Source organism: Ceratotherium simum, chromosome 10 (genome assembly GCF_057802395.1).
Source record: "Ceratotherium simum simum isolate JZ-2026a chromosome 10, ASM5780239v1, whole genome shotgun sequence".
NCBI classification, from domain to species: domain Eukaryota; kingdom Metazoa; phylum Chordata; class Mammalia; order Perissodactyla; family Rhinocerotidae; genus Ceratotherium; species Ceratotherium simum.
The window spans coordinates 13,509,207-13,536,480 of NC_141909.1; the positions used below are offsets into that span (position 1 = coordinate 13,509,207).

General features: G+C 41.8%; 1 protein-coding gene across 5 annotated transcripts in view; it reads right to left on the reverse strand.

The window, feature by feature from the left end:
* The window catches only part of FARP1 (FERM, ARH/RhoGEF and pleckstrin domain protein 1), a 291,100-nt gene that overhangs the window by 76,382 nt on the left and 187,444 nt on the right, over window positions 1–27,274 (reverse strand). For 3 of the 5 annotated variants that reach the window (XM_087435901.1, XM_014781832.2, XM_004423128.3), the window contains exons 3-5: window positions 24,822–24,926; window positions 6,075–6,117; window positions 3,563–3,641 (exon numbers count right to left, since the gene is read on the reverse strand). In XM_087435901.1, coding sequence (XP_087292027.1) covers window positions 3,563–3,641; window positions 6,075–6,117; window positions 24,822–24,926 — 227 coding nt within the window. Of the gene's footprint in view, window positions 1–125; window positions 355–3,562; window positions 3,642–6,074; window positions 6,118–24,821; window positions 24,927–27,053; window positions 27,121–27,274 lie in introns of those variants that run through there. The other 2 variants (XM_087435902.1, XM_087435904.1) reach the window with 2 other exon arrangements.

Here is a 27,274-nt window from a genome sequence, read left to right on the forward strand (position 1 = left end):
ACACCTTTTGTACTACAAACCAAAGCAATTCCAATCAAATCCACAGCAGCCAAAAGATAAGTTGTACTCAGCAGGCACTAAACAAAATTAAACCCATAAACACGATGAAAACACAAAGTGCTCACAATGGAATCAATTCTTGGCAGAAGGTGGGCGAGCGGAGGGAGGCAGTGACGGCGGCAGGGCTCATCTGAAGGGCTTTCGCTTCCAGGGACTGCAAGAGGTGCAAATCACACTAATCTGATGCCTTGTTTTAAACGTGTCTATTTTAATTTATTTCATTTGGGAGGACTTTATCTTTCTTTTCTTATTCAGTGTAAGTAATTTACAGTTTCTCTGCAGCCTAAGGAAAGACTTCAGCAGGCCTTGCACAATGGCAGATTCTGACAGGGTGCCTCCACCTATAAGAAGAACACAACCAAAGAGAAATCGGATCCAAGTGAAGATGGGACGCCCAGAGGGAAGTGTGCCTGGACTCATCAGTACAAGCAAAGTGATGCAGAGCCCGGCAATAAGAAAACTGGTGCCTTCTTTTCCAAAGACCCCTCCGTGGCCATTTTAAACCTGCACTTAAGAGTCAGTTCTTTTCTCCTTCTAGGCGCCTGGGCCCTGGTGTCAATAGGGCACAGTCCACTGAAAGTGCAGCTCAATAAATAGAAAGGAATTCAGCTACTTGTTTAACAGTGAAGTGCAATTTAATCTTCTATCTATATAAATGGGAAGCTGAAAGCTGTTCCTGGAGGCCCAGAGAATTAACCACAGAGCTGGAGTCACTTCTACTCTGCTCAACTGCAGGCCCACTTCTGTTTCTCTCCGGTCTCCACGTCCCTCACCTAAAGTCCTGTGGACACAGACCTTCTCCCAACCCCTCCCTGCCTCGCCACCTGCTATAGAAAAGCGCCTGGAATCTCAATGGTTTCATCATTAAATTTCTGCTTATTCAGGAATTTGAGAGTGTGGGAGCCAACACATTGGATCTGGGAGGTCCCCCTCATGTCACACCTTGTGACAAAGTGGAAAGCGATGGGGACCTTCTAAACTTCCTGTCAATTTTATTCACCCTTGAGCCAAAAGAATTCTCTCCTCGGAAAAGATTTTTAAAATGTCAGTTAACACTGGGAGCGAGAAAACAAAGACGACAAAACCCAAAACCTGCCACGTCCAGCTGAGCTTATGTAACAGGAGGCCTTTATCAGATTGGACAGAGCAGCTGGCAAAACGCCAGGCGCACACGGCTCGGTGGTAACAAGTTGGATGGAATTTTATTACAAGGATCAGGATGGTAAACCTCCTGAGACAATGATTCACCCAAATTTAAAAGGTGCAAAACTAATTGCAAAGTATAATGGGGAGAAAAAATGGAGCAAAAAAAAAAGGATGTATGCCGCCCACTTCCTAAGCAGAATAGAGGCCCAGTGAGACGCAGGAGGGAAAGGCACAGTGCTGACCAACAGCTGGACTCGCCTTTAGACTGATTTCAATACTCTGAGCTTGGAGCAACGCATGTTTCCACAATGGGAAAACTGGCCCCAGAAACTGAGACATAGTAGCCCAGTAACGACACCACACGAAGACTCTACTGTCGTCGGCCCCTCCATCTTGTGCAATGGGTGTGGCAGTTCCAGCCGCCCCTCCCCTACACTAAGTGTCCTGTCAAACAGCACGGGGTTCCCAGAGGGCTGATGGGTTCTGCAATTTCCGGCTGCCTTTAACTGCTTCATCGACTTGAGGATTGTAAGTGCAGGTAAACATGTGGCGACTCGTTTAGGAAACACAAAGCTGTGGGAAGAGTCTTGGCCTTCGCCTCTCCCTGGAACCCCACGTTCGTGTGCCCAATGCCCTTCCTGACACAGCCACGTGATGTCTCGCAGGCATCTCAAACATAACCTGGCAGAACCAAACTCTCAACTCTTTACCTCTCCCCATTCCTCTACTTCCCTCCACCCCTTCTCATTTTAGGAATCACCACCACCACCCACCCAGTGCTTAAGTCAAATCTAAACACCCTCTCTACTTTCCTCAGACTCTACTCCCAACCCATCACCAAGACAGACGGACCCCACCTCCAGCGTGTATTCCAAATGCAACCACTTTTCTCCATTTCTACTCCTACCACCTCCTTTGCTGCCATCGTCTTGGCTTAGAGGACTGCAATTGCTTCCTCACTGGATTCCCTGCTGTCATCCTCCCTGTAGCATCCACATGGTACCTAGTCTTTCAACACCACATATCACTGGGCCTCTGTCTCACTGCACTTCACCCTCAATGTTCCCGCCACGCCGGCCCTCTTAGGCACCTGAACACCTGGAGCTTGTTTCTGCCTTGGGCACTGCCTAATTATTCCTTCTACCTGGAGAGCTCTTCCTCCGAAAATGACTGACAGATCAGCATCACTTCCTCAGAGAGGGACCCTAGATCGACCAATCTAAAGTTGTCACCCCGTCACCTTCTATCACATCATTCTACTTCAATTACTTAAAGAGCTCTTACCATCATCTGATATTTTTCTTGTTTATTTAATTGTTTTGCTTGTTCCCATGTGAGTCAAGCTTGTCTTTTCACCACCATATTCCCAGTGCCTAGAACAATGCTTACACACTTCATAAATACTGTTGACTGAATGTCTTTATCTTTTTGATAAATGCTGGTCAACTATCCAAGATGCCCAGAGATGTGCTCTGTACTGAGAGGGATGAGAAATGGGTGACAGCCTTGGTCTTAAACAGCTATAGCTTGAAACGCATGTGCGGCAAGAATTTGGCTGGTCAGATTAGTGTACTCATAAAAGCACTCTTGGAAGGGAGGCATTTTATCTTCATGTGTTCCCACTGAGCTCTGCTCTCTTTTAGAATACCATCTGTTTTGCTGCAAGTTATAAAATGAGTAGAAGTAGTGATGGTGATGATGATGATGATGACAATGACAATGATGATGATGGTTGTCACTCATAGTGTCCCTACTGGGTTCCAGCCACTCTATGTATAATAGTGCTTATCTTAGAAACAATCCTAGGCAGGCAAGCATTATAGTCACACTGACACAGGGGAATTAACAGAGGTGCAGAGGGAACAAGTAACTGGCCAGTCACACAGCTACCAAGAGCAGGACTGATGTGGGGAGCCAGGCCTGACTGGATGCTCACGATTCTCCCACTTGGCCACACTTGCAAAGAAACTGACCCATAGTTCACGTCCACTCATCCATGGCAGCAACAAAGAGAAAGTGAGTTAACATCTTGGTTTCATAGAAGAGATTCACTTCCCAAAACTGTCTTCTGATGTGATAGATATCAGAGGGAAAATATGATAGAAACAGGTTGTAACAGTCCACTTCATATCACAGCCTTGAAGAAACCAGGCTTCAGGGAAAGGGTGGTACTTTCTTTCCCCCAGTGTTTGTAAGCCCAACTGGAAGAGAAGGGGTTTAAACTGCTAAGCACAGTTAAGCAGATGCTGGTTGAGTAATCATTGTGAAAATGTTTAATCAATCGACTTAGAACATTAACCTTTCTCTTCTCCTCGGCATCCCATAGCACTAAGTACCCAGTTTCCAAACCACTAACCTTGTGAGTTCTTCTTGGAGTTGTGTGTGGTCAGGTGGAAAGAATTTCACCACAAACTTAACAACAACATGTTTTGGCCCTAAAAAGGGGAAAAAAAGCAATACAGCGTTTATTGATTTGTGTTTCAAATGCCATTAAAGAAAAAGACTTTCTGGGGTATATTATACACCAAACAATGAGACTCATTCCGAGCTGCCAAGAGCACAGCTGCCAACGCCCAAGTCATATAACAACTGGTCCAGTTTGGTCACTAATCACACTTTCATATTGTGGGGAAACACATCTGTTTTTTTAAAAAACTGTGACAAGGGTATTACATTGAGATATTAAACTTTTTCTCTGGAGACTTAAATTGTACCCAGGTTTTAAGAAAAGACATTTGTCTTCAAAAATTTATCAGCTGCTTTAGTCCAAACATAGGCTTCAGATAACTTAAGGAGGAGATAATGAACGTGTAAACCAGTTATGTAATTTACTATTTTTAACTATGTACAAGGTACAGCTGCTAATGTGTTCATAAAATATGTATCTAGCACCTATGTGCCAGGTGCTCTCCTGAGCTCTGGAGAGAAACATCACAAGACATGGCCCCGCCCTTGTCCAACTCAGCCAAAGCCTTCCTAAGTGTCTCATAAACCACCATCTCCATGAGTTCAGACAAAATCAGGAAGCAGATCTGGGATGGGGTAGGCAGGGAGAGACTGTGAAGATGGATAACTTTTGTTTTCAGAATTAAAACAGAGCATTAAATAGATTATAAAATGATAATTTGCAATCTGAGTCAGCTTGTTTGACGTACAAACTACAGTATCAGAGCAGTCTCACAGGTGCTGCCATTTGGAATAATAGCAATAAGTTTATGTTCTATGAAATATAATGCACTATAATGAAATCCAAATTTTAGTAGCAATCATATAAAACCAGAAAATGTCTTTTTGCTCTACCTCTCACACAAAAAAATAGATGTTGTATTATAATTTCTACGATAGCACATTCAAATTTAGAAAAAACCCAACAATGATATAGCATAAGATGAAGATGTCAATATATACAAAATTATGAGGGAAAAAACAAGGCACAGAAATACTGAAGCCAAGAGAAGCTGGGCTTCTTTTCCTTAATCACTCTAAAATTAACAGAATCCCTTGAACGTCAATTCTGGATCATAAAATAACAGAAGCAAAATGCAGAAGATGGAAGGTTGCACTATTTCCTCTCAGTAATTTTCAGGGAATTAAATGAAGCTGCTCGGATCTGTAGAAACCTGAAGCTGGGAATATGCTAGCACTAAATGCAAAATGACAGCTTTGTGACACAGGGCCGTCAGAGCACACGGAGACGAAAAGGAGAAGCCCTGCTCCAGTGCTGACCCAGCAGTGAATCGCTGTTTTGGGTCTGCACTTGGTAACGTGCTATGAAACTCCTTTCCACCATTAGCAGTTCCCTTCACAAGTTACTGCAGGGACAGGGGTCATCCATCTAGACGCTATGCTACCTCCACCCAGCAGGCCTGGGGGCTTCTCTCAGCTGCATGTCCCCCCTACACTTAGTCACTGGCCAGCCACCCAGTAAACGTTAAATGAACTATGGCCGTTCCATTTTCAGCATCAGTAATTGCTTAATTTAAATGGCAGAAGATCGACAGTAATTTCAATTGCATAAGGGCCATACAGACACAGTGTGCCTGTTTATTACATCCACATAAATGCTGTTAAGTGGCCCGGTGGGGTTTACTAATCAGACATAAAAACCATCCCACAAGGTATTGTGTGCTTCATGCTCAACTGAAGGAATGCAGTTTTGTTACCATCCTCAGAATTTTTCCTGGTCTCTGGCTGTAGCAAGGGACCATTTGGATGACTTTGAGAACAGAACTTAGCTCTGAACTTGACCTCAAAGCAGAGAGAGAGGAGGAGGATCCAGTGCTGAGGCGTAATGAGAAGGGAGAGAAAAAGCAAGTGTTCTCTTTCCTTTCCTCTCTCAGACCCTCCTTCATCTTTTCTCAACACACAGTCTAAATGCAAGCCAGGCTCCCTTCAGTTCGGCTTGTCATTCAGAAACACATATGTGCGCGCACACACACACTTTTGGCACCTTATTTTTCCAAACTACACTTGCATTCTGATCTCACAGGCTTTGAAGTGGCAGGACAGAAAACCCAACACTGATTTATGAATAAATGGCTCCACCTTCCCCCTTCGAAAGTGACAGTAAGAAACACAGGCACAGACAAGACAAGCTCAGTGATCCTGGGGCTTAACAGCATGCTTCAGTTGTTAATCTAAACAATGTTTGATTTTCCAAGCAAGGTTTTGATTACCAAATTGTTATATATTAAAATTGCAGAAGATACTTTTTAACAGCACGTAGGTTAGTGGATGATGAAAAGCAATCATGTGAAAACAGACTCTGTGTCACTGGTGCTTGATGGCACGGGGCAGACGATGTCTAGACGAGGAAAATGTCTGGCTTTATATTTAACGTCATCGTTAAATATACGGTATATACTTACTTCTAATCTGCTTGACAATCGGTTTTAAGAGATCCAGCCACACCTACGAAGGAAAAAAGAACAGATTGAGACATAAATTCTCAATGAAACAGTGCAAGTATGTTGAGATTTTATTTGGAGCTGTTTAAAATAAAAACATTTTTGAGTATTTGAGGCTGACTGTTCCCTTCTTCTCCAGAATGCCATATCTTACATCATCTACCACTTTTATAGAATAGATCCAAATTTGCTAATATTATCTCTAAGCTTTAAAATTAAAATCTCTCCTAGACTCAAATGGCTAACTAAGAATTTTTCTACTCTCACTTGTACTTTCATCATAGTTAGCTATTCAGCAAATATTAATGAATGATTGCATGTCTGGCTCTAAGCCGAGTGAAATATGCACGCTCCCTAATGAGACAACATACATGTACGTATATGTATTTACAGAACAGCATACCTTTGAGGGATACGGAAAGGAAATGAGTATTTATAGAACACCACTTCTGTACCAGGCACCATCCATAAGCTACTTACCTCTCAAAACAAGGCCAGAGGATTCCTATTACCCGGGAGAGAAATCTGAAACCTGCAGAAGCTCAATAACTTGTCCCATGTCTCTCCACTCCAGAGTGGCAGAGCCAGGACTAAAATCAGGCCTTTCCAACTTCAAAGTCCGGACTCTTTTCACACACACACTCCTTAGCTGCAGTTTGAGTGGCAATTATTTTTTTAAAAAGAGAGAAAGCAGTTGCCCTTAATAATAAAGAGTTAAGTTAATCATATTATCCCATTTCATATGTTTTTCTTTCAACTCCCCTTGAACTTGTGATCATTTGAAAAGGGTTCTACTGAAGTTCATATTTGCATATACGATAAAAACAAGGTTAATGTGCTTAATGTTAAGAGAGTTTTCTAAAAAAGGGAACACCCAAAACTATGCAAATAACAGGTAACTGACAAAGAAAAACGACATTGGCTAATGGGAAAATGTTCAAATTCAGGAGTAATTTGCACTACAAATGCAAATTTAAATAATCAAATACCATTTCCACCCATTAAATGTGCATCTAGATATGCCTGTATATACACATGTTTGTATTTTATACGTAATACCCAAAGTGGGCCAAGGTGTGGGGAAACACACACTGTCTTGCTCTATTGGTGGATGTATGAGCTGGTACAATGTTTCTGGAGAATAATTAAGGAATAATTATCTAAAGCCTGAAAAGTACTGCTATACATACCCTTTCATCTAATAATTCAACGTTGGGAAATTTTACATTAAGCACACAAAGATTTATGTACAGGGAATGCTAATCACAGCATTTTTACAATAGTGAAAAATTTTACAATAACCTAAAATAAATAAATAAATAAATAAATAAATAAATAAATAAATAAATAAAAGAGTCTACATCTATATGACACATTACCATGCAGGCATTAAAAAGCGTGTTCTTGATGAATATTTAAGAATGTGAGAAAATGTGTTTGGAAGTTGGAAGATGGGTGATTTCTTGTCTTCTGCCTTTCTACATTATCCAAATTATCTTAAATGAGCACTATGAATTCTCATAGTAAAAAAACTAAAAATTTTAAGTTCCTACTTATTCAGGTTAATCTTCCTCCATCACCGTGTCCCTATGCCAGGCTCTGGGAATCCAACGATGAGAGAACCAATCATGGTCCCCGCTTCATGGAGCTTATGGTCTAGTGAAGAAGACAGACAAGAACCAGAAAACCTTCCTCACAAAAGTGAAGAAGTAGCTGAGACAAGTGAAACGAAGGGGGTCCCAGCGGACTCCAAGAGTCTAGGATAGAGAAGTTTGACCCAGTCACGGGAGGAGCGGGGGCAGGGGGAACCTGAGACTTGATATGAACATGACATTGTTCAGGGAACATGGCCCTGAACATGCCACTGTGCTGAGATCTGAAGGGGGAGAGAAGTAAGAAGAATATATGAAGACATGCAGTTAACACCCTTGTCTAGATGCCCGAGGTTAAAGGAGAGCAACATGGCTGCAGAGCAAGGCTGGTGGGTCAGACCCCACTGAGGTCATGTTAAATTTCTTTGTCCTTATTCTAAGAGCAGTGCGAAGGGTTTAAGCATGGGGCTGATACAATCTGATGTGCACTTTAAAAAGATTAGGCTGGCAGTGTAAGAACAGATAGAAGGGGCCAGAATAGATGCAGGTTGACCTGTTGCAATTGTCCAGGCAAGAGAGAATGGTATTTTGGACCAGGAGGGCAGAAGCAGAGTTGGAGAAAAGTGGGTGAATTTAAGAAAAATTTAAGCTGTAAAATCCAATGGGATTTACTGATGGACTGGATATGGCGGCGGAGGGAGGAGACAATGACCAGAATGATGCCAAGATTTCTGCCGTGGGCATCTGAAGGATGCCGGTGCTATTCACAGAGACAAGGAGAACTGGAAGAGAGCCAGGACAGAGGGGTTCTAGACACTTTGATCTTATGAGGTGCCTTGGATTTCATCAGGAAGATGAAGTACGGATACAGTCGGACATACTCGTCCAGAGCTCAGAGGAGAAGCCTGGGCAGAAGATCTCACATTTAGAAGTCGTCACCACCCTGATTCCATGGAGGATAAGATGGCCTCATAGCATCCAAAGAATGAAATGCATGAGCACTTTTGATGCTTCCACCGTGGCACAGCCAGGTGGGAGCAGATGAGGATAGAAGGAAAATAAGGAGAGAGTTGTGTCATGGAAGCCATGGTGTTTCAAGAAGCCAAGCGTTTCCAGAATGGAGGAATATGAAGAACTGTTGAAAGGTCAAATAAGAGAGAACTAGAATGTCTGCTGTCAGTTGACTCACTGATGGGTATGAAAATCTGGTGGGGAGTGAAGAGGCAGGAAGGATGAATGGCTTTTTTAAGAAGCTGGCTGTGAAGGAAGAGGCAAGAGACTAGGAGTATAGGGGTAAGGAATCAAATAAGGGTATTGTTTATTTGCTTGTTTTTAACAGCAAAGCCCTGGGTGTGTTTAAAAGGGTAGAGATTGGGCCGGCCCTGTGGCTTGGTGGTTAAGTGCGCGCGCTGCAATGCTGGCGGCCCGGGGTTCGGATCCCGGGTGCGCATCGAGGCGCCACTTCTCCGTCCATCCTGAGGCCGAGTCCCACATGCCGCAACTAGAAGGATGTGCAGCTATGACATACAACTATCTGCTGGGGCTTTGGGGGGAAAAAATAAAAAAAATAAAAAAAAAAAATCTTTAAAAAAAAAAAATAAATAAAAGGGTAGAGATTGAGAATATGAACAAGGGATGAGGACGTCTTAGGGACCCGAGGTGATGTGACAGTAGCTCTAAAACACAGGGCATTGGCTTGAGACAGAAAGAAGAGCTCTGCCATTGCGGGAAGGAGAAAGAAAGGCCAATGACAGATGTTAGTAAGTTTACATTTCTGTGTCAGGAAGATAAGAAAGTTCCTCTTTGATGCCATCTGTTTCCCCTGTAAAATTTGAGGATTGAGGCAAAGAAGATTCGAAATAGTTGTGTTCCACGGGACAGCAAGTTAACTGGAGAATTCTAGTGGGATTCCCCAGGGCTGCTGAGTGCCCACTCATGAGCCTGCCCTCTTGTGTTCTTTTGGCCTCCATGGCTGCCTCAGGGGAACCATCTAAGACCTTTCACCACTGCCAATTCTGCCACAGAATCCGCTTAAACTTCTGTAAACCACTCAGGACAAAACAACTAAGCTCTGGCAATGTAGTTGCCAATTTTATGAACTGTTTTAAAACATCTCTCTTCTGTTTTTGGCATTTCTCTGGAAAGCACCAAATACAAGCACCAATTTGAGCCAACTGAGCATGTGGTTTTAGAACATGTAGGTCTGGGAACATCAGACTGGCCTGAATTAGTCCGTTTGGTAGAGCTCTGTGGCAATAGTGCTACAAGGCATTGGTCCCATCACAGCTGAATTGGCCGGGGTGAGAACGTGGGGCCCGCAAGGATCCCTACATTTAGCAGTTAGATCAATATTGGCAGAGCTGAGATAAAAGGTCTTGCACACGTAGGACTTAAACTACTATAAATGGATGAGCTAGAAGGAGCAAGAAGAAAAATAGGATTGAAGTATGATATATAGGGAGGGCTACTGGGAAGCATTTGAACTGGACTAGGTCATCTTAGATAAATCACTTGTTCATTCAACCTAAGCAGAACAGCAACGAGTTCCAGATGAGTTAAAAAGGCAACAAAAGGACCATAATCTCTCTTTCCCTGCCAACAGATCTCTAGAGGGTCACTACTGCAATGATCTATCTCTAACCCCTCCCCCCACCCCTTCAACCAAGGTACACATCCCTGTTCTAAAACCGTGCTGCTAGGCTCCAGAGCACACCTCTACATCCATGTTACCTACTGTAAAGCGATTTGGTCAAAATGAACAGATTTCTAGAAATGTCATTTCCAATCAGTAGGACTCTCCGAATCAAGGAACTTCCCCTGCTGGGATTTGAAGGCCTATAGTAAGAGTTTGCTAGGGCTGCCATGACAAAGTATCACAGATTAGGTGGCTTAGACAACACAAATTTATTTCCTCAGAGTTCTGGAGGCTCAATGTGTCACACGTTTTGTTTCTTCTGAGGCCTCTCTCATTGGCTTGCAGATGGCCGCCTTCTGGCTTCACGGTCTTCCTTCTACGCACACATGCCCCTGGTGTCTCTCGGGTATCTCCACATTTCTTCTTCTTAAAATGATAACAGAGTCAGGACCCACTCTAATGGCCTCATTTTAATTTAATCACCTCTTTAAAGACCCTATCTTCAAGTACAGTCACATTCTGAGTGACTGGGCATTAGAACTTCAACATACAAATTTCAGCCCATAACACCTATCTTCGACAATTTGGTTTCAACACAGTTTTCCAGCCCCATCTTCCCCTACCAGCCTACATGTAAGTCAGGCTCTCTATTTTCTGCCAATCCCCTGTAAATGTTACTTTCCCCCTTTGGAATATGTTCCCTGCACTGAAATACTGTTTGGTGAGAAGAAATGCTTTAATGCCCAGGTATCAAAGGCAAGGCAAGATGATTGCCTCCAAAGCTACTCTCTTCTTTCCCTAAACATCTTTTGCCCCTTTTTTTTGGTAAATGACATTTCAGGTGGATTTTTTAGGCAACTAAAATATTTGAGGTATTTTGGAAGGGTCTTCTTAAAAGAGAGTCAGTTACTTGATATCAGATAGAGGGCAGGGAAGAGACTATTTCTCGAGCACCTACTGTGTGCCAGGCATTGGATAGGTGCTTTATACATTTTCATTTAATATTCATTACAACATGGTCATTTTACACAGGAAAGAAGTCAAGCTCAGAGAGCTTATTGAAGTTGCCCAAGGTCACATAGTTGGGATTCAACATCAAGTCCACTTGATTCCAAATCTGTGATTTTTCTGCAACAATACACTGCCCCTCTAAAAGCTAAAAAACTCAACAAAAGCTCAGCTTTCCTCTTCATGTTTAAAAATGAAAACTGCATACTCAGGCCTTCTGCCTAGAGCAAGTTTCTAGGCTGTGATGCAGAGACAAAGAACACAGGCAGAACCTGGCAAAATCCATGAGTTAAGGAGTTGGGTTTGAGAGTGCAGGGGACAAGATAGCTGGTGTTTACAGGAAAGTAGAAAGCTCTCTCCAGAAAGAGCTTTTAGGATAGGGCAGAGGGTTACCCTTGAGTAATCAGCTGAATACTGATCAATGTATGCTTATCAGGAAAGTACCCAAGATTGGGGAAAAAAACCAACAAAAGAATTAGAGGTAACAATACCCCGGTGTTCACAAAGGGCTAGAAATACTACCTATTCTCACCAGCCAGACTGGAAGACCTCATGATTCATGGGCATTGGGTAGAGTACTAAAGGGTCATCCCTTAACAGTAGGGAATAAACAACCCCAGACTGTACACTATGCCAGTCCCACCTAATAAGTCTTAAAAGCCAGATTTGAAAGGACTAAATTGTTTCCAAATAACTTGATTGCATCCCAGAACAATCAATAAAATATATAGGAATATAAAACTATCCAGCATTCAACAAAGTAAAATTCACAATATCTGACATCCAATAAAGAAAATCACCAGGAGTACAAAGAACCAGGAAAGTACAACCCATAATTAGACTAAAAAAAAAAAATCAATCTGACCTAGAACTGACACAGATGTTAGAATCAGTAGAGACAGACATGAAGAAGACAGTTATTACAATTGTATTCTCTATGTACAAAAGGTTGAGATATGGAAAATATAAAAAAGACCCAAACTAAACTTCTAGAGATGGAAACTACATTGTGTGCAATAAAAAACACATTGGATGAGATTAACAGCAAATTAGACATTGCAGAAGAAATACTAATAAAGTTGTTAAGTTTGAAGACCTAGCAAGAGAAACAATCCAAAATGAAACACAGAGAGAAAAGTTACCAAAAAATTAATGGAGTGTCAGAGAACTGTAGAACTTTAGGCAACCTAATATATCCACGGAATTGGAGTCCCAAAGGAGAGGAGATGGTAGGGGAGGGGAAAAGGAGAATAAAAAGTATTGGAACAAATGATGGCTGAAATTTTTCCAAATTTGATGAAAACTATAAACCCACAGATTCAAGAAGGTCAACAAACCCAAAGCATAAGAAATGTGAAGAAAACTACATGGAAGCATGTCATAATCAAGTTTCTCAAAAACAGTGAAAAAGAGAAAATCTTAAAATCAGCCAGAGAAAAAACAGACATTATGTACAAAGGAAAAAAGATGAAGATGACAATACATTTCTTGTCAGAAACAGTGCAAGTGAGAATGCAGTGGAGGAAAATTTTTAACATACTAGAAGAAAACAAAATTCACCTTAGAATTTTATACCCAGCAATAAATGTCTTTTAAAAAGGAAGGCAAAATACTCTCTCAAACATATGAAAGCTAAGAGAATTCATCACCAGCAGAGCCATATAACAAGAAATGTTAAAGGAAGTCCTTCAAGCAAAAAGAAAATGATATCAGATGGAAATCTGTGTCTACACAAAGGAATGAGGAACACCAAAATGTTAACTGCATGGTTAATGTATAAGATGTTTTAAAGATTTTTAAATTATTTATGTCTCTATAAAAGACAACTGACTGGTAAAAATAATAACAGTGTAGTATGGGGTTCATAACTTATGTAAAAGAAAACTGTATAACAATAGCAAAAAGGTCAGAAAGTGGAAGTATACTGTTGTAAGTTTTTATAGTATATGTGAAGTGGAATAATATCACTTGAAGACAGGTTGTGATAAGTTAAGATGTACATTATAAATCCCAAAGTATGGGGCCGGCCTGGTGGCACAAGTAGTTGGGTGTGTGCGCTCCACTGCAGTGGCCCAGGGTTCGCCGGTTTGGATCCTGGGTGCACACCGATGCACTGCTTGGCAAGCCATGCTGTGGTGGCGTCCCATGTAGAGTGGAGGAAGATGGGCACGGATGTTAGCCCAGGGCCAGTCTTCCTCAGCAAAAAGAAAAAAGAGGAGGATTGGCAGATGTTAGCTCAGGGCTGATCTCCTCACACACACACAAAAATCCCAAAGCAACCACTAAAGTTACAAATCAAAGAGCTATAGTAATAAACCAATAAAGAAGGTAAAATAGAATCATCAAAATATTCAATTAATCCAAAGGAAGGCAGAAAAAAGGAACAAAGAATGGATATGACAAATTGAAAACAAATAGCACAATGACCAATTTAAACCATATTGATAATCATATTAAATGTAAATGGTCTAAACATCCCTAATTAAAAAGCAGGGATTGTCAGATTGGCTAAAAAGGCAAGACCCAACTGTATGCTGCCTACAAAAAACAAGCTAAATATAAAGACACAAATAGATTAAAAAGAAAAGGATGGAAAAAGGCATATCATACTAACATTAATAATTAAAAAAAAACTAAAGTGGCTATATTAGTATCAAAGTAGACATGAGAAAAAGAATATTATAAGGGATAAAGAAGGTAATTTCTTAATGATAAAGGAGTCAGTTAATTAAGAGGACATAAAAATCTTAAGTATTTATACACTTAAAAACAGAACTTCAAAATACATGAAGCAAAAACTGATCAAACTGCAAGGAGAAATAGACAAATCCATAATTATAGTTGGAGATTTTAATACCTCTCAATAATTGATAGAACACATAGGCAGAAATTCAGTAAGGATAGAGAAGGTTTGAACAACACTATCAACCAACATGATCTAATTGACACAAATTGAATACTCCATCCCATACACCAGAACACACATTCTTTTCAAGTACACACAAAACATTTACCAAAATAAACCATATTTTGGCCCATAAAAGAGATATCAGTAAATTATTTAAAAGTCTTCATGTCATACAAACTACAGTCTCCAATCACCATGTAATTAAATTAAAAATCAATAACAGAAAGAACTCTGGAAAATCCCCATATATTTAGAAACTAAAGAACATATTTCTAAATAACATGTGGGTCAAAGAAGAAACCAAAGGGAAACAAGAAAGTATTTTAGACTGAAATGAAAATGAAAACACAATAAACCAAAATTTGTGGGATGCCACCAAAAACCTCTTAATTTAAAAATAATCTTCTATCATAAGGAATTCATACATATGTATTCTAGAAAATTAGATAATTTGGATAAGCAAAATTTTAAAAATTGTATTCCACCACCAAGAGATCACGGTCAATATCTTAGTGAAGTTGTTGTCAGAACTGAGCTTGTATCAAAATCACCCCAAGGGTTTGTTAAAACACATACCACAGGACCCTGCTCCTGGAGTCCCTCATCTGGGGTGGGGACCCGAGAATCTGCATTCCTAGCCAGTGTCCAGGCGATGCTGATGCTGCTTGCTGGCCCGGGGATCATGGTTTAGGACCCACTGCCTTCATGTTTATCCTTCCACACCTTTTTCTATGATTGATGTATGTGAGTACAAACATAAATACACTTTTTAAAAACCAAACTGAGATCATACTGTTTGTAACCTACTTTTTATTTTTTAGTCATTGATTTCTAGCTTTCCATTTTGTAAACTTTCTTCTCATCAAATACTCAGACTATATTCAAATTCCTCTACGTGAATAAAGAATGTCTTTACTATAGTCTGTTGAAACTAATATCCAATCCAAGACCCTGCTTCATATCTGATTATGTCCATTAAATCTCTCTTAATATAGCTTGGTCCTCCGCCCACCCCCTGCCTTTTTTATTTAAACAACAGTGACCTGCTGAAGGAATGTGTCGATAAAATTTGAACTGAAAATTTTAGGATATGTTTTTTAATTTATTTACAAGGAAAGCTTTAAATAAAAAGAAATTAAAGACATATCTGTAAACCAAAGTACAAAATGAAAGGTAGTACAGGCTATCCTTGTGCATTAGTGTATTAAATTCATTAAGCAGTATTTGATATCCCAGATATATGTGAAGGAAAGTTTTGGAATAAAATCAAGACAATATTATCAGGCAAAGCTTGGGGTTTCAGGGGGCCTTTGCCTGGAGGGAAACTTTACTTTTCAAGAAGGGCTCAGCAATAGACCCCAGGCGTGATACTTGTAACCCATCAACTACTCAGTTTTAACTAATTTAAAATCATTTGGTTAATTTGCATTAGCTTTGAAAAATTCATTTCAAAGGATTTCACTTGGGTATTCTGTTACTTAATTGGATTTTCCCCCTTTAATCTGTAGTTTGCTTCTTCTGTTTTTTAATTTTCTTTTTCGCCCTTTTAAAACTGTTTAATTTTAAAATAAGACATGGATGCTTAAAACTACCGAAAACAAATGGATAGCTTAGTGAATTATTAAATGGCAACACCCTTGTATCCACCACCCAAGTCAAGAAATAGACCTCTACCAGCCACTTCATCCTAAAACCAACCCCCTTCCTCCCTCAGAAAGCAACCACTATCCAGATTTTTACAGTAACTGTGTACATTTCTTAATGTTTTATTTCACCAAATGGTGCATCTTATACACTAGAATTTAGTCTTCTCTATTTTCAAAAATTTTATATCCTTCAAGTATCTTTTAATCTATAGCCTCTTCCTCCATCCCTTTCTTTTCCTTATAGTTTATCTGTTATCTGTAGAATATTCCAGAGTCTGGATTTTGTGGATTGCACACTCATGGGTCCCTTCGGCAAGGCCATACATGGTCTCTCAGGATGAATACACTTGTTTCTTTTTAAAAAAAATATCATTATGACTGTGATACCTTACTGTCACTCATTTTTATGTGAAAATTGTTTTCTAACCTTCTTAGAAGAAGGTATGGTTCACAGTAGTTTCCTAACCTCCCAGAGCCTCTTCTTCCATTGTTTTTGGGCAGTGTTGCAAGATACGGCAGCTTGCGTTCTGAGATTTCCTGGCTCCATTTCCCTCCCCTTCTCTATTATTCCTCTCTATTGTCCTTACCCAGCTCAGTTTTGGCCCCATTCTCCACAGTTTCTAAGTGGTAGCCTGTCCTCGAGGGTGAGTTACTGCTCGCTGGAGCTAGACTCTTCCAACCTCTCAGGCCTTAGTTGCAGGTCCTCTTCTCAAACAGCATCCCTGTGACTTCCAGCGTCCATCTGGGGCTTCTCTCTGGTCCATCAGCTGCCGTGCTGCTTCCCTCCGTTTATTCCTGGACAGACCCTGATAGCACCCAGCCCTTGTGTTTGGCTGGTTTTTTCTCCACCTGCTTGCACTTTGGAGTCTTGGGCTTACACTCTGACACCCAGTTTTGCCATAAATGCTGTCCATACATTTTTGATTTTGCGAAGTAGCTGTTTTTATGTGAGGTCTTGGGTTTGGGAAGATCCAAAAACTATGCTTCCACTTCGATCTTCTCAAGACTCTATCCATTGTAGAGACATATTTCATGATTTTTTTTGGACCAAATTGTTTTAAAATGTAGGTTTCATTTTTCAGAGATGGTGGTGCCAAGAGGTTAGGAGATGACTGCCATTGAAAAGATAGTTTGTTACTCATGTTTCCCAAGAGGAGGGGACATGCCACACCACGCAGGGCCACATGGGGAAGCACCAGGGTTGGTCAGGAGGCATAAAGGGTGAGGAGAAAGCATGGGCAGGAGACTTTACTGAGCTTTCCATGGGGAAAGGCAAGGCAGGGCAAGCAGGTTTAGGACTGGCTAGTTCGAATCATTTCAGAGGGCTCTGGGGTGTAGAGGCTGTCTCTAGTTGTCTGGTACCTGGCCCTGGGATAATGAGGGCAGGGGAATTTTGCCTCCTGGAGCATAAGAGCCAGACAGAAGAGGTGGTTCAGAGTCTGGGCTCTGGATTGGTTAGTTTGCATATGAAAGGTGCACTTGCAGGGGAGCCATTTGCTGTCTCTGAGCATTGGCCAGCCCTCAGAAGGGCATCTCTCCCATCAGCAGGGCCCAAAATGCCAGAGCACCAAGAATATAGAAAATAAGAAAATTGGAAGGTAAAGATAGTGGTTGCCATGGACTCAGAGGGGAGGGAGGGATGAATAGGTGGAGCCCAGGGGATTTTTAGGGCAGCGAAACTATTCTTTATGATACTGTAATGGTGTATACATGTCATTATACATTTGTCAGAACCTATAGAATGTACAACACAAAGAATGAACCCTAATGTAAAGTTTGGACTGTAATAATAACGTATTAATATTGGCTCATCAATTGTAACATATGCACCACATGAATGCAAGATGTTAATAATAGAGAATACTGTGTGTGTGCTGGGGGGATATATGTGGGACCTCTCTTTACTTTCTGCTCAATTTTTCTGTAAACCTAAAGTCCTCTAAAACATAAAGTCTATTAATTAAAAAAACAAAATGAAAACAAACAAAAAACCTCACATACCTGCCTTCCAGCTTAAGAAAGGGAACATTACCCACAGCTCTATTCTTCAAGTGATCTGGCCCCTCCCCCAGACTCTGCTGGAGGAGAACTTTGCCTCCTCTGAGCCCTGCCTTGACAACACAGCCACTGTCGGATCAAAGCATAGTGCTGCTCTGCGTGGTCACGGAGCTGCTCCACAACCTCACCTCCGCTGGCTTCCCCCACTCACATCTGTCCTTGGTTCTCCAATACTCTTCATCCTTTACACCTGGAATGTTCCACAAAGAGCCCCTCCTCACCTCAGATGTCCTCAGTTAGACTTCCAGGAGGAAACAAGGTCAGGAGGCTGTGACTAAGCACAGAGGAAGGAGGTCTGTTCAAACCCCAGTGGGGCTGGGAAACCACCAGCAAGGGACATCCCTCATCCCAAGAAGCCATAGTTTCCACGACCTCAAGCACCCAGAAAGCATGCCTGCTGCTACGGACCGAATTGTGTCCCCCCCAAATTCATATATTGAAGCCCTAACCCCTGAAGTGACCGTATCTGGAGATAGGGCCTTTAAAAGGTAATTAAGGTTTAATGAGGTCATAAGGGTGGGGCCCTCATCCAATAGGACTGTAGCCTTATAAGAAGAGGAAGAGATCTCTCTCTGCCACGTGGGGACACAGCAAAAAGGTGGCCACCTGCAAACCAGAAAAGAGGGTCCTCACCAGAACCTAAGCTGCTGGTATCCTGATCTCAGACTTTCAGCCTCCAATAGTGTGAGAAACAAACGCCTGTTGTTCAAGCCACCCAGTCTACGGTATTTTGTTACGGCAGCCTGCGCTCAGACATCTACCAATGGCAAAACTTTCCTCCTGGCACAGAGAAGAACATAAAATGAACGAAAAGATGTCAATCTTCTTCCTGAGATTTATCAATATTTATTTATTAGAAATTAGAATTGTTTGATCAGGTCACTAAGCAATGTAGCTTTGATAAAAGATCAATGGGCCAGCCTCTGGTTTCTGAGCTAGAATGTAAGCATAAAGTACAACAGATATCTGATTGCCTACTACGCGCTAGGAATCCCGCCGGGCTCATGACTGTTAAGTATCTGAATTAATCCTCATGATAACCTTGTAAAATCGTCATTGATTAATCCTATTTTTCAGATAAAGTACAAAATCAAAGAAGTTCAGAATCTACCCAGCTGCTAAATGACAAAGCAAATATTTAAACAGAGATTTACAGGCCATAATGCAGAGCTGTTCCCACTGTTCTCAAAAGGCCAATGAGATCAATCTTCTTACACACCTGTCTCTGCCGTTGAGGTCTGTGTGGCTCTCTGAGATGGGGCTATGTGAGGAGAGGCAGCCAAGAGTAGTAGAGAGTGCTTGCACTGGCTGAGACAGGCCGGCGTGTGAATCCTGGTTATAAACCTGGTCATACAGCTCATTGTTAGGTATTGGGCAAGTTACCTCTCTGAGTTTGCTCACTCTAAAATGTGGATGACAAAATACCTACCACGGAGAAATATTATAGAGCAGAGATGGGCACACTAAGGCCCGTGGGCCAAATCTGGCCTACCACCAGCTTTGGTATAGCCTGAGAGGAAAGAATGGCTTTTACATTTTTAAGCAGTGGGAAAAAAAAAAACTCAAAAGAAGCAGTATATTTCATGACACGTGAAAACTCTATGAAATTCAAATATCCGTGCTCATAACTAAAGTTTTATTGGAACATAACCATCCTCGTTCATTCACATACTATCTGTGGCTGCTTTTGTGCGGGGGCGGCAGAGTTGGGTAGTCGTCACAGAGACAGTATGGCCTGCGAAGCCTAACATATTTACTACCTGGCTCTTTCTGCCGATACCTAATGTGAAGAACAAATGAGGTGCATTTAGGTTTGTAGCAGAGGCCGAGGCACACAGTAGAAGCTCAAGGATGATTCACTCTCTGAGTTCACCCCAGTGGCAACCTAGTGTCTTTCTGGCCTTTTACCAGTTGTCAGGCTCTAGGTCTAGCTGGCATATTAAGTACAGGGTTTTGATTCCTAGGATCAATAGCGTTTCTGCTATGGAAAGGCCAATCAGTCAAAAAAAAAGCTGATTAAAAGGCTTCTCTGATCCTGTGGGGCAATCTCATGGGGCCAGCTGCCTGGACTCAACAACAACAGTGGGCCAAACTCACATGTAAACACAGAAATCAACTCTATTAACTGACAAGCCACAGGACAAGTCTAATTAAGGGTAGAGCATATTGATTACTTACTAATTATCACTAGTTTATTTCCAATCTTGAGAAACACATCTTAGACCATGGAAAGTGTTTGTTCTCCCCTTAAGCTTTTTGAAACCCTTACTATGAATAATGCTCTGATGTGGGCTATTTACATGATAGAAATGATGAGAAGAGGGGTGGAAGGCTGGGCTGGAATGTGAGTTGCCTGAACTTACCACCTAGAAACAAAGGTCCACAACCTTGCATGCCAGGGACTTCGGGGGACAACTAGTTTCCCACTGTCACACACAGAAAAATGGGCAAAACCAGTTGTGACAGCTCACGTTGGGGCATTTTGAGAACAACCATGCTTCCTCTTGGTTTAGCAGATAAGTGAGCAGCCTCCCTAATGAAGCCTGGCAAAGGTAATAATCACAACAGTAGCATTAAAAAAAACTATCAACGACAACACACCCATGTTCATTGCAGCATTATTCACAACGGCCAAGTGGTGGACGCAACCTAAGGGTCCATCAACGGATGAATGGATAAGCAAAATGCAGCGTAATATTCCAATAAAAATGGAGTATTATTCAGCCTTAAAAAGGAAGGAAATTCTAGGGGCTGGCCTGGTGGCATAGTGGTTAAGTTCATGCGCTCCGCTTTGGCGGCCCGGGGTTCACAGGTTCGGATCCTGTGTGGGGACCCACACACCGCTTATCAAGCCATGCTGTGGTGGCGGCCCATATAGAGTAGAGGAAGATGGGCATGGATGTTAGCCCAGGGCCAGTCTTCCTCAGCAAAAAGAGGAGGATTGGCAACAGATGTTAGCTCAGGGCTGATCTTCCTCACAAAAAAAAAAAAAAAAAAAGGGAAGGAAATTCTGACACATGCTGCAACACGGATGAACCTTGAGGACATTATGCTCAGTGAAATAAGCCCATCACAAAAAGACAAAGACAAACACTGCATGATTCTACTTATATGAGGTAACTAGAGTAGTCAAACTCATAGAGACAGAAAGCAGAACGGTGGTTGCCAAAGGCTGGGAGGAGGAGGAAAAGGGAGTCGTTATTTAATGGGTATGGAGTTTCAGTTTTACAAGAGGAAAAAGGTCTAGAGATCTGTTGCACAACAATGAGAATATAGTTAACATTACTGTACTGTACACTTAATGGTTAAGATCATAAATTTTATGTTATCTGTTTTTGACCACACACACACACACAAAATGATGACGACAATGATAATAGTTTCTATAACTAATACCTTCGTTAATAGGTTCCAGACATGGTGTTTCATGCTGATAGATATTATCACGTTTGATCCTTTCCAAAACCCCATGAGGTGGGCACTATTACCCCCATTATACCCACGAGCAAAGTGAGGCTCAGTAAGGCCAGCCACCTGCCCCAGTCCCCCTGCTGCTAAGAGGCAACGCAGCCATTTGAGGGCTGGCGGTAGAAAGTTTGCTGACCCTGCTCTAGAATGTGGGCCATGTTTGTGTTGTGTCTACAGGGACCAGAACAGTCTGGCACATGCTCAGCACTCATGCAGTGGCTTTTATTTGTATTACATGTGACAAATAAACACCCATTTCTTTAAGTCATCATTAGTGGGTTTTCTGTAATTTGCAGTTGAACGTATTCCTAAACAATATGATAAGGAAAACAGTGAATCATAAAAATCAAGCCTGATAAAACTTGAAAGAGTCAGCCCTGGAGGTAGCCAGGAAGATCAATAGGTCTGTAAATCCTAGCAAAAGAGAAGCACCCACAGTGAACAGAAAGGGCACTGAACTTGGGGGCAGAAGATCATGGTTAGAATCCTAGCTCTGCCATTAGCTAGCCGGTTGACCCAGATATGGGACAATTCTCAGAAGCTTAGTACCCTCACCGCTAATTTATGGTTTAAAAAGGCATCTCCAGCTGTAGAGGAATAGGGCAAGACAAGTCAGGAAAGCCGTTAGGACCTGGCAGCAATTCAGGCAGGGTTGTTAGAAATAATGAGGTAGCATATCTTCAAGTGGGTTTTGAGAATCTTTAACATAAATAGGTTTAGGAAACAATGTTCCATAGGACTTGCTACATTGTATTGTAATTATTTGTTTCCTTGTCTCTCCTACTAAGCTGTGCCCTTCAAATGAATAGAAACCATAGCAACTTGCTGTCACTTTACATCATGTGTCTTCTACAGTATGAAGTGTGATGACTAACATGGTTTAGGCACAAAATAATTGTTAGATGAATCAAAGAATGTGGAATTAGATTTGGCCCGTCTGTGGTCATTTGCCACATCCGAAAAAAGGCCTGGGAGTCCAGGAGGCTTAGGTTTAATGTAAGCACTAGAAAATGACAGAGTATTTGGAGGTAGGAGCAAGTTGAAAAACAGAATTTTCACCCATTTTTAGGTGTGCAACAGACTCGCTCATTCACCACCCACCTACATCTGCTGTTCACTCCTTCCTTGTGATGCTCTCTTCTCTTGCTCTGTGACTTTTCCCTCCCTGGTTTTCCTCCGCCCTAACTGCACCTCCTCTGAGGGTCCTTCCTTCTCTGTCCATCCCTTAAATGCTGGTGTTCCACTCTTGCCTCCTCCTTTTCACTCTTTACACTCTCACCCACTTTCAGAGCTTCAATTAATTTAAAATAATCATATGATTCTTGAATCTGAATTTCAGCCCAGATCTCTTTCCTGTGCTCTGAGAGATACACGTACTGGGAGTGGCCACTGGACTTCTCCACTGGGATGTCCACTGACGCCTCCGACTCCTCATGTCTGAGACGGAACTCAATTGTTTTACCTCTTCACGGACATGGTCTCTCTGAGGTTTTCCATCTCCAGTGATTGGTGCCTCTATCCCCCCACCGATGGCAAAGCCAGAAAACCCAGCTGCTCTTGAGCCCACTTTCCCTCTCAAGCCCATCCATTCAATCATATCCCTAACCACGCCCCCCCCAATCTCTTGAATTCATCCACCTCCCTCCAACCCCCCACCTCGATTCTCTTAGTTCCGTCCAGCAGTGTCTTCTGCCTGAAATACTGCAAGCCCCTAACAGCCTTCCGGACTCCAGGCTTGCCCTATTCCAATCTGGCTACAGTTCTCTTTCTAAACCATAAATCAGATCATATCACATTCCCTTTAAAATGCATTCATGGCTTCCCACACACATTAACTCGGTACAGAACTGTGCTGTCCAATACAATAGCCACTAGCTACATGTGACTACTGAGCACTGGGAATATGGCTGGTCTGAATCGAGGGGCTTTAAGTGTCAAATACATACCAGATTCAAAGACCTAGCATGAAAAAATGTAAAATGTCTTATTCATAGTTTTTTATATTGATCACATGTTGAAATGAAAATGTCTTTGGATATATTAAATAAAATATATTTTGAAGTTATTTTAACTTTTTTTTAACATAACTGCTGGAAAATGTGAAATTACATATGTGGCTCACATTATATTTCTATTGGATGGCAATGGTATAGAAGGCCCATGGAGATGTGGCTCCTGCTTGCCTTTCAACCTCCTCTCTCTCACTTCCTTCACCAGGGCCCTCCTCCCCCTTCCCTCTCAACTTCAGCCTTATCTGCAGGTTCCTAAATAATCCATTTGCTTTCTGCTCTTTGTAAATGGGATGCCCCCTCTTCCAGGAACATTCCTTCTATAGGTCAACTCCTACTGGCTTCATGGGACTCAGTTTCGCAATATCTGGGAAGGATTTCCTGAACACAATGCTTGTTACCCCCATCATTCAACGCCCTCTGGTCCCAGTGGAGCATTTGTCACATACCCTATACTGTCCACCAACTACACCTGACACCCCACTTAGATTATACATTCTCTGCATCTTACTATTATTGGATCCCCAGTACAGCGCTAGTAACAGTTCTAGGTCCTCAGTGTGTACTGAATGAAAGGGTAAATAGAAATAGTCAAGAAACTTATAGCCTAAAAGGGGGTCTAATGGAAGATAGACTCGGACACAGTCTTAAGCAAGTGCCATCAGCCGAAAGAGATAAAAAAGAACAGTAAGCTATGTTCTAAATTTGGGGTTCAAATCGGTGAAACCTTTTTAAAGACATATGTTGCAAATTTTAAAATGATCAAGCCCATGGATGAGGCAGTTCTATGCCTTTGGATCTGAACTACCAAAACACTCGGCCATGAGCAAACATGAATGTACTGGTATGTCCACTGTAGCATCATTTGTAATAGCAAACAACTGGGAACAACCTAACTACCCCATAATTTACAATAGAGGTTGTAAATTATGGCATATCCATTCAGTGGAATGGCATGAAACTATAAAAGAGAAGGAAGCGGATTCTATGTGCGGAAAAGGAAAGATCTCCACGAGACACTAATGGAAATGGAGGGGAAAGTATATGACATTGTATATTGTTTCCTCACATTAGTGTATTTTTAAAATATGTGTTTGTGTATAGATATACACAGACTTTTATCAGAAGGATACACAAGAAACTGGAAATGGTGGTTCCCGGAGAGAGAGGTGGGGGGAAGGGTGAGGGGGAGACAGTCTTCACTGAGCATTCTCTTTGAATTTGCTAATCATATGCACCCATTACTTGCAAAAGAAGATACACAAGGGCTTTCCGGGTGTTTTTCTTCTACGTATTTCTGTATGGCCAAGGAAAGGTACCAATTACTCTCCTCTCCCAAGTCGAACAGACAGTAAAATAGCAGCATTAATTTGACATCACCTACCGTGATCTTTTTGTGGTCGGGAAACTCAAGGCCAAAATAGTCACCTTCCACAAGGTTGAGGTGGTTGCAAACTGCATCCAGCAACACTTTCCCCGGGGCTCTTTGCTGAAAACAGAAACAACAGGCGTTATGCCCTCTAGAAAGGCCGTGATGAAAACAAACAGCCATGGCTCCCACCACAGGAAGCCTCTTTATTCTTGAGTCTTCAGCTCCTTCGAGCTTGCCACCACCCACCTCCATGACACTCCACTACCCATGCATACCGCTGGGCCCCTCCTCATGCTCTTCTCACACTTAGATGCTGATCTCTGGGCCCCTCCTCATGCTCTTCTCACACTTAGATGCTGATCTCTGCCATTTTCTCCCCACCCAATCCCAGGCACCACCCTCTTTTTTTTTTTTTAATAATAGACTGTTTTCTAGAGCAGTTTTAGGTTTACAGAAAATTGAGTGGAAAGTACAGCGAGTTCCCACACAGCTCTCCCCACCACACACACAGTGTCCCTACTATTAACATCTTGCATTAGTTTGTACATTTGTTACAACTGTTGAGCCAATATTGATACATTATCATCACCCAAAGCCCATAGTTTATAGTAGGGTTCACTCTCCCTGTTGTATAGTTCTATGGGTCTTGACAAATGCATAAAATCATGTATCCATCATTACAGGAACGTAGAGGATAGTTTCACCACCCTAAAAATCCACTGTGCTCCACCTACTCAACCCTTACCCCCTTCCTCCTGAACCCCTGGCAACCACTCATCTTTTTATTGTCTCCATAGTTTTGTCTTTTCCAGAATGTCATATAGTTGGAATTATATTGTACATAGCCTTTTCTGATTGGCTTCTTTCACTTAGCAATATGCATCCAGGTCCCTACATGTCTTCTTAGTTCATTCCTTTTTATTGCTGAATAATATTCCACTACCTGGATGGACCACAGTTTGTTTATCCATTCATCTCCCGAAGGCCATCTTGGTTACTCAAGTCTTGACAATTACGAATAAAGCTGCTATAAGTATTTGTGTGCAGGTTTCGTGTGGACATAAGTTTTCAACTCATGATCCTGTGTGCTTTTTGTGGCAGTTAAAACCCTGTTCCTGTTCCTTTCTCTTCCTCCAAAAATAAGGCAGAATTTATGGCTTTCCTCTCCAGCTCTCATAGCACTGTGTGCAGACTCCCATCTAGACTACATGCACATTGATGGTAAAGGCCTAAAGACCAACCAATTTTGTTGAAATGAATGAACAAATGATTGAAAGTTACTCACTCCACTGTATTATATATAGTTAAGAATATGAGTCTGTCTCCCCAATTAAATTCTGGGCTACTTATTCACCTTTATATTGTTATTGCCTGCAGAGTGCCTGGCATTCAACCAATGTCTGCTGAAATCAATACTACGCATGCATTTTCTCTAAACTGAATCTACAGGGAAGGGGAGTATGATATATAAGAACAAAATTTCTACCCCAAACGCTTAGAATCATATGCCTTGGTTTCTCTTCACCATCTGGCGGATTCCTAACGATGCACTAGCAAAACGGATCTATTTCCACCATTTCCACCACCTGCATCTCCCAGAGATCAAACACTGGAAGAAAAATGTCTCCATTTACTACAATTACTGCTTTTATACTTTCACCTCCCCTCTGAGAAGAGCAGAGCATTTTAGGAACCAATTAGTAACCCAGGAGACTGACAGTGGGAGGCAGAGCCTGACCAGTATGATGATGGGCACGTACACTAGCCCGCCCTAGCGTGACCTGAGGAGCCATCAAAGATGCTTCAGTGTCCAGTGATAAAGCACCTTTTTTTTTTACATGGATGCCACTTTATGCTCCCATATTCTGCATCACTGAAATCCAGAAGATATTCACAGCTATCTAAAGGTGTGCAATATTCTCCATGGATAATCCCAAACTCACCGGGCTCTAGACTTTGAATGCTTGGTCCAAGGGTCACTGGTAGAATCATTTCACTTGCACCAGTGGCAGGAGTAACATGTGGTCACGTGTAAACCACATTCTTCTCTGTCAAATGTACGCCCCCCCCCCCACATAAACCTGTATTTATTCAGTGGACTTAAGGGCCACATAGATTACTGGTCACCAACCCTATTTTCCATCTCTGTGGTACAACAATCTGCCCTATTCAGTTATGCTGAGAGCACTAGGGAATTCATCAGCCAGGCTCATGGGGCTCCTGGCTTCAAGTTCTCACACCTACCTCCAAAGAGCTACACGAATAACATGCACAGCTACTCGTTCGAGGCCCTCCCTCAGTCCAGTAGGATCTGTAGACAGGATTAAAAACATTATAGACACAGGCCAAGGGCTATGAAGTTGTGGAAGAATTCCTAGATCATAAGGTTTTTTTTAAGGGAAGACCACATTCTAGCTTCACAATTCTTCTTTCTCACCATCCTTGACATTTCCTATTTGTTACCA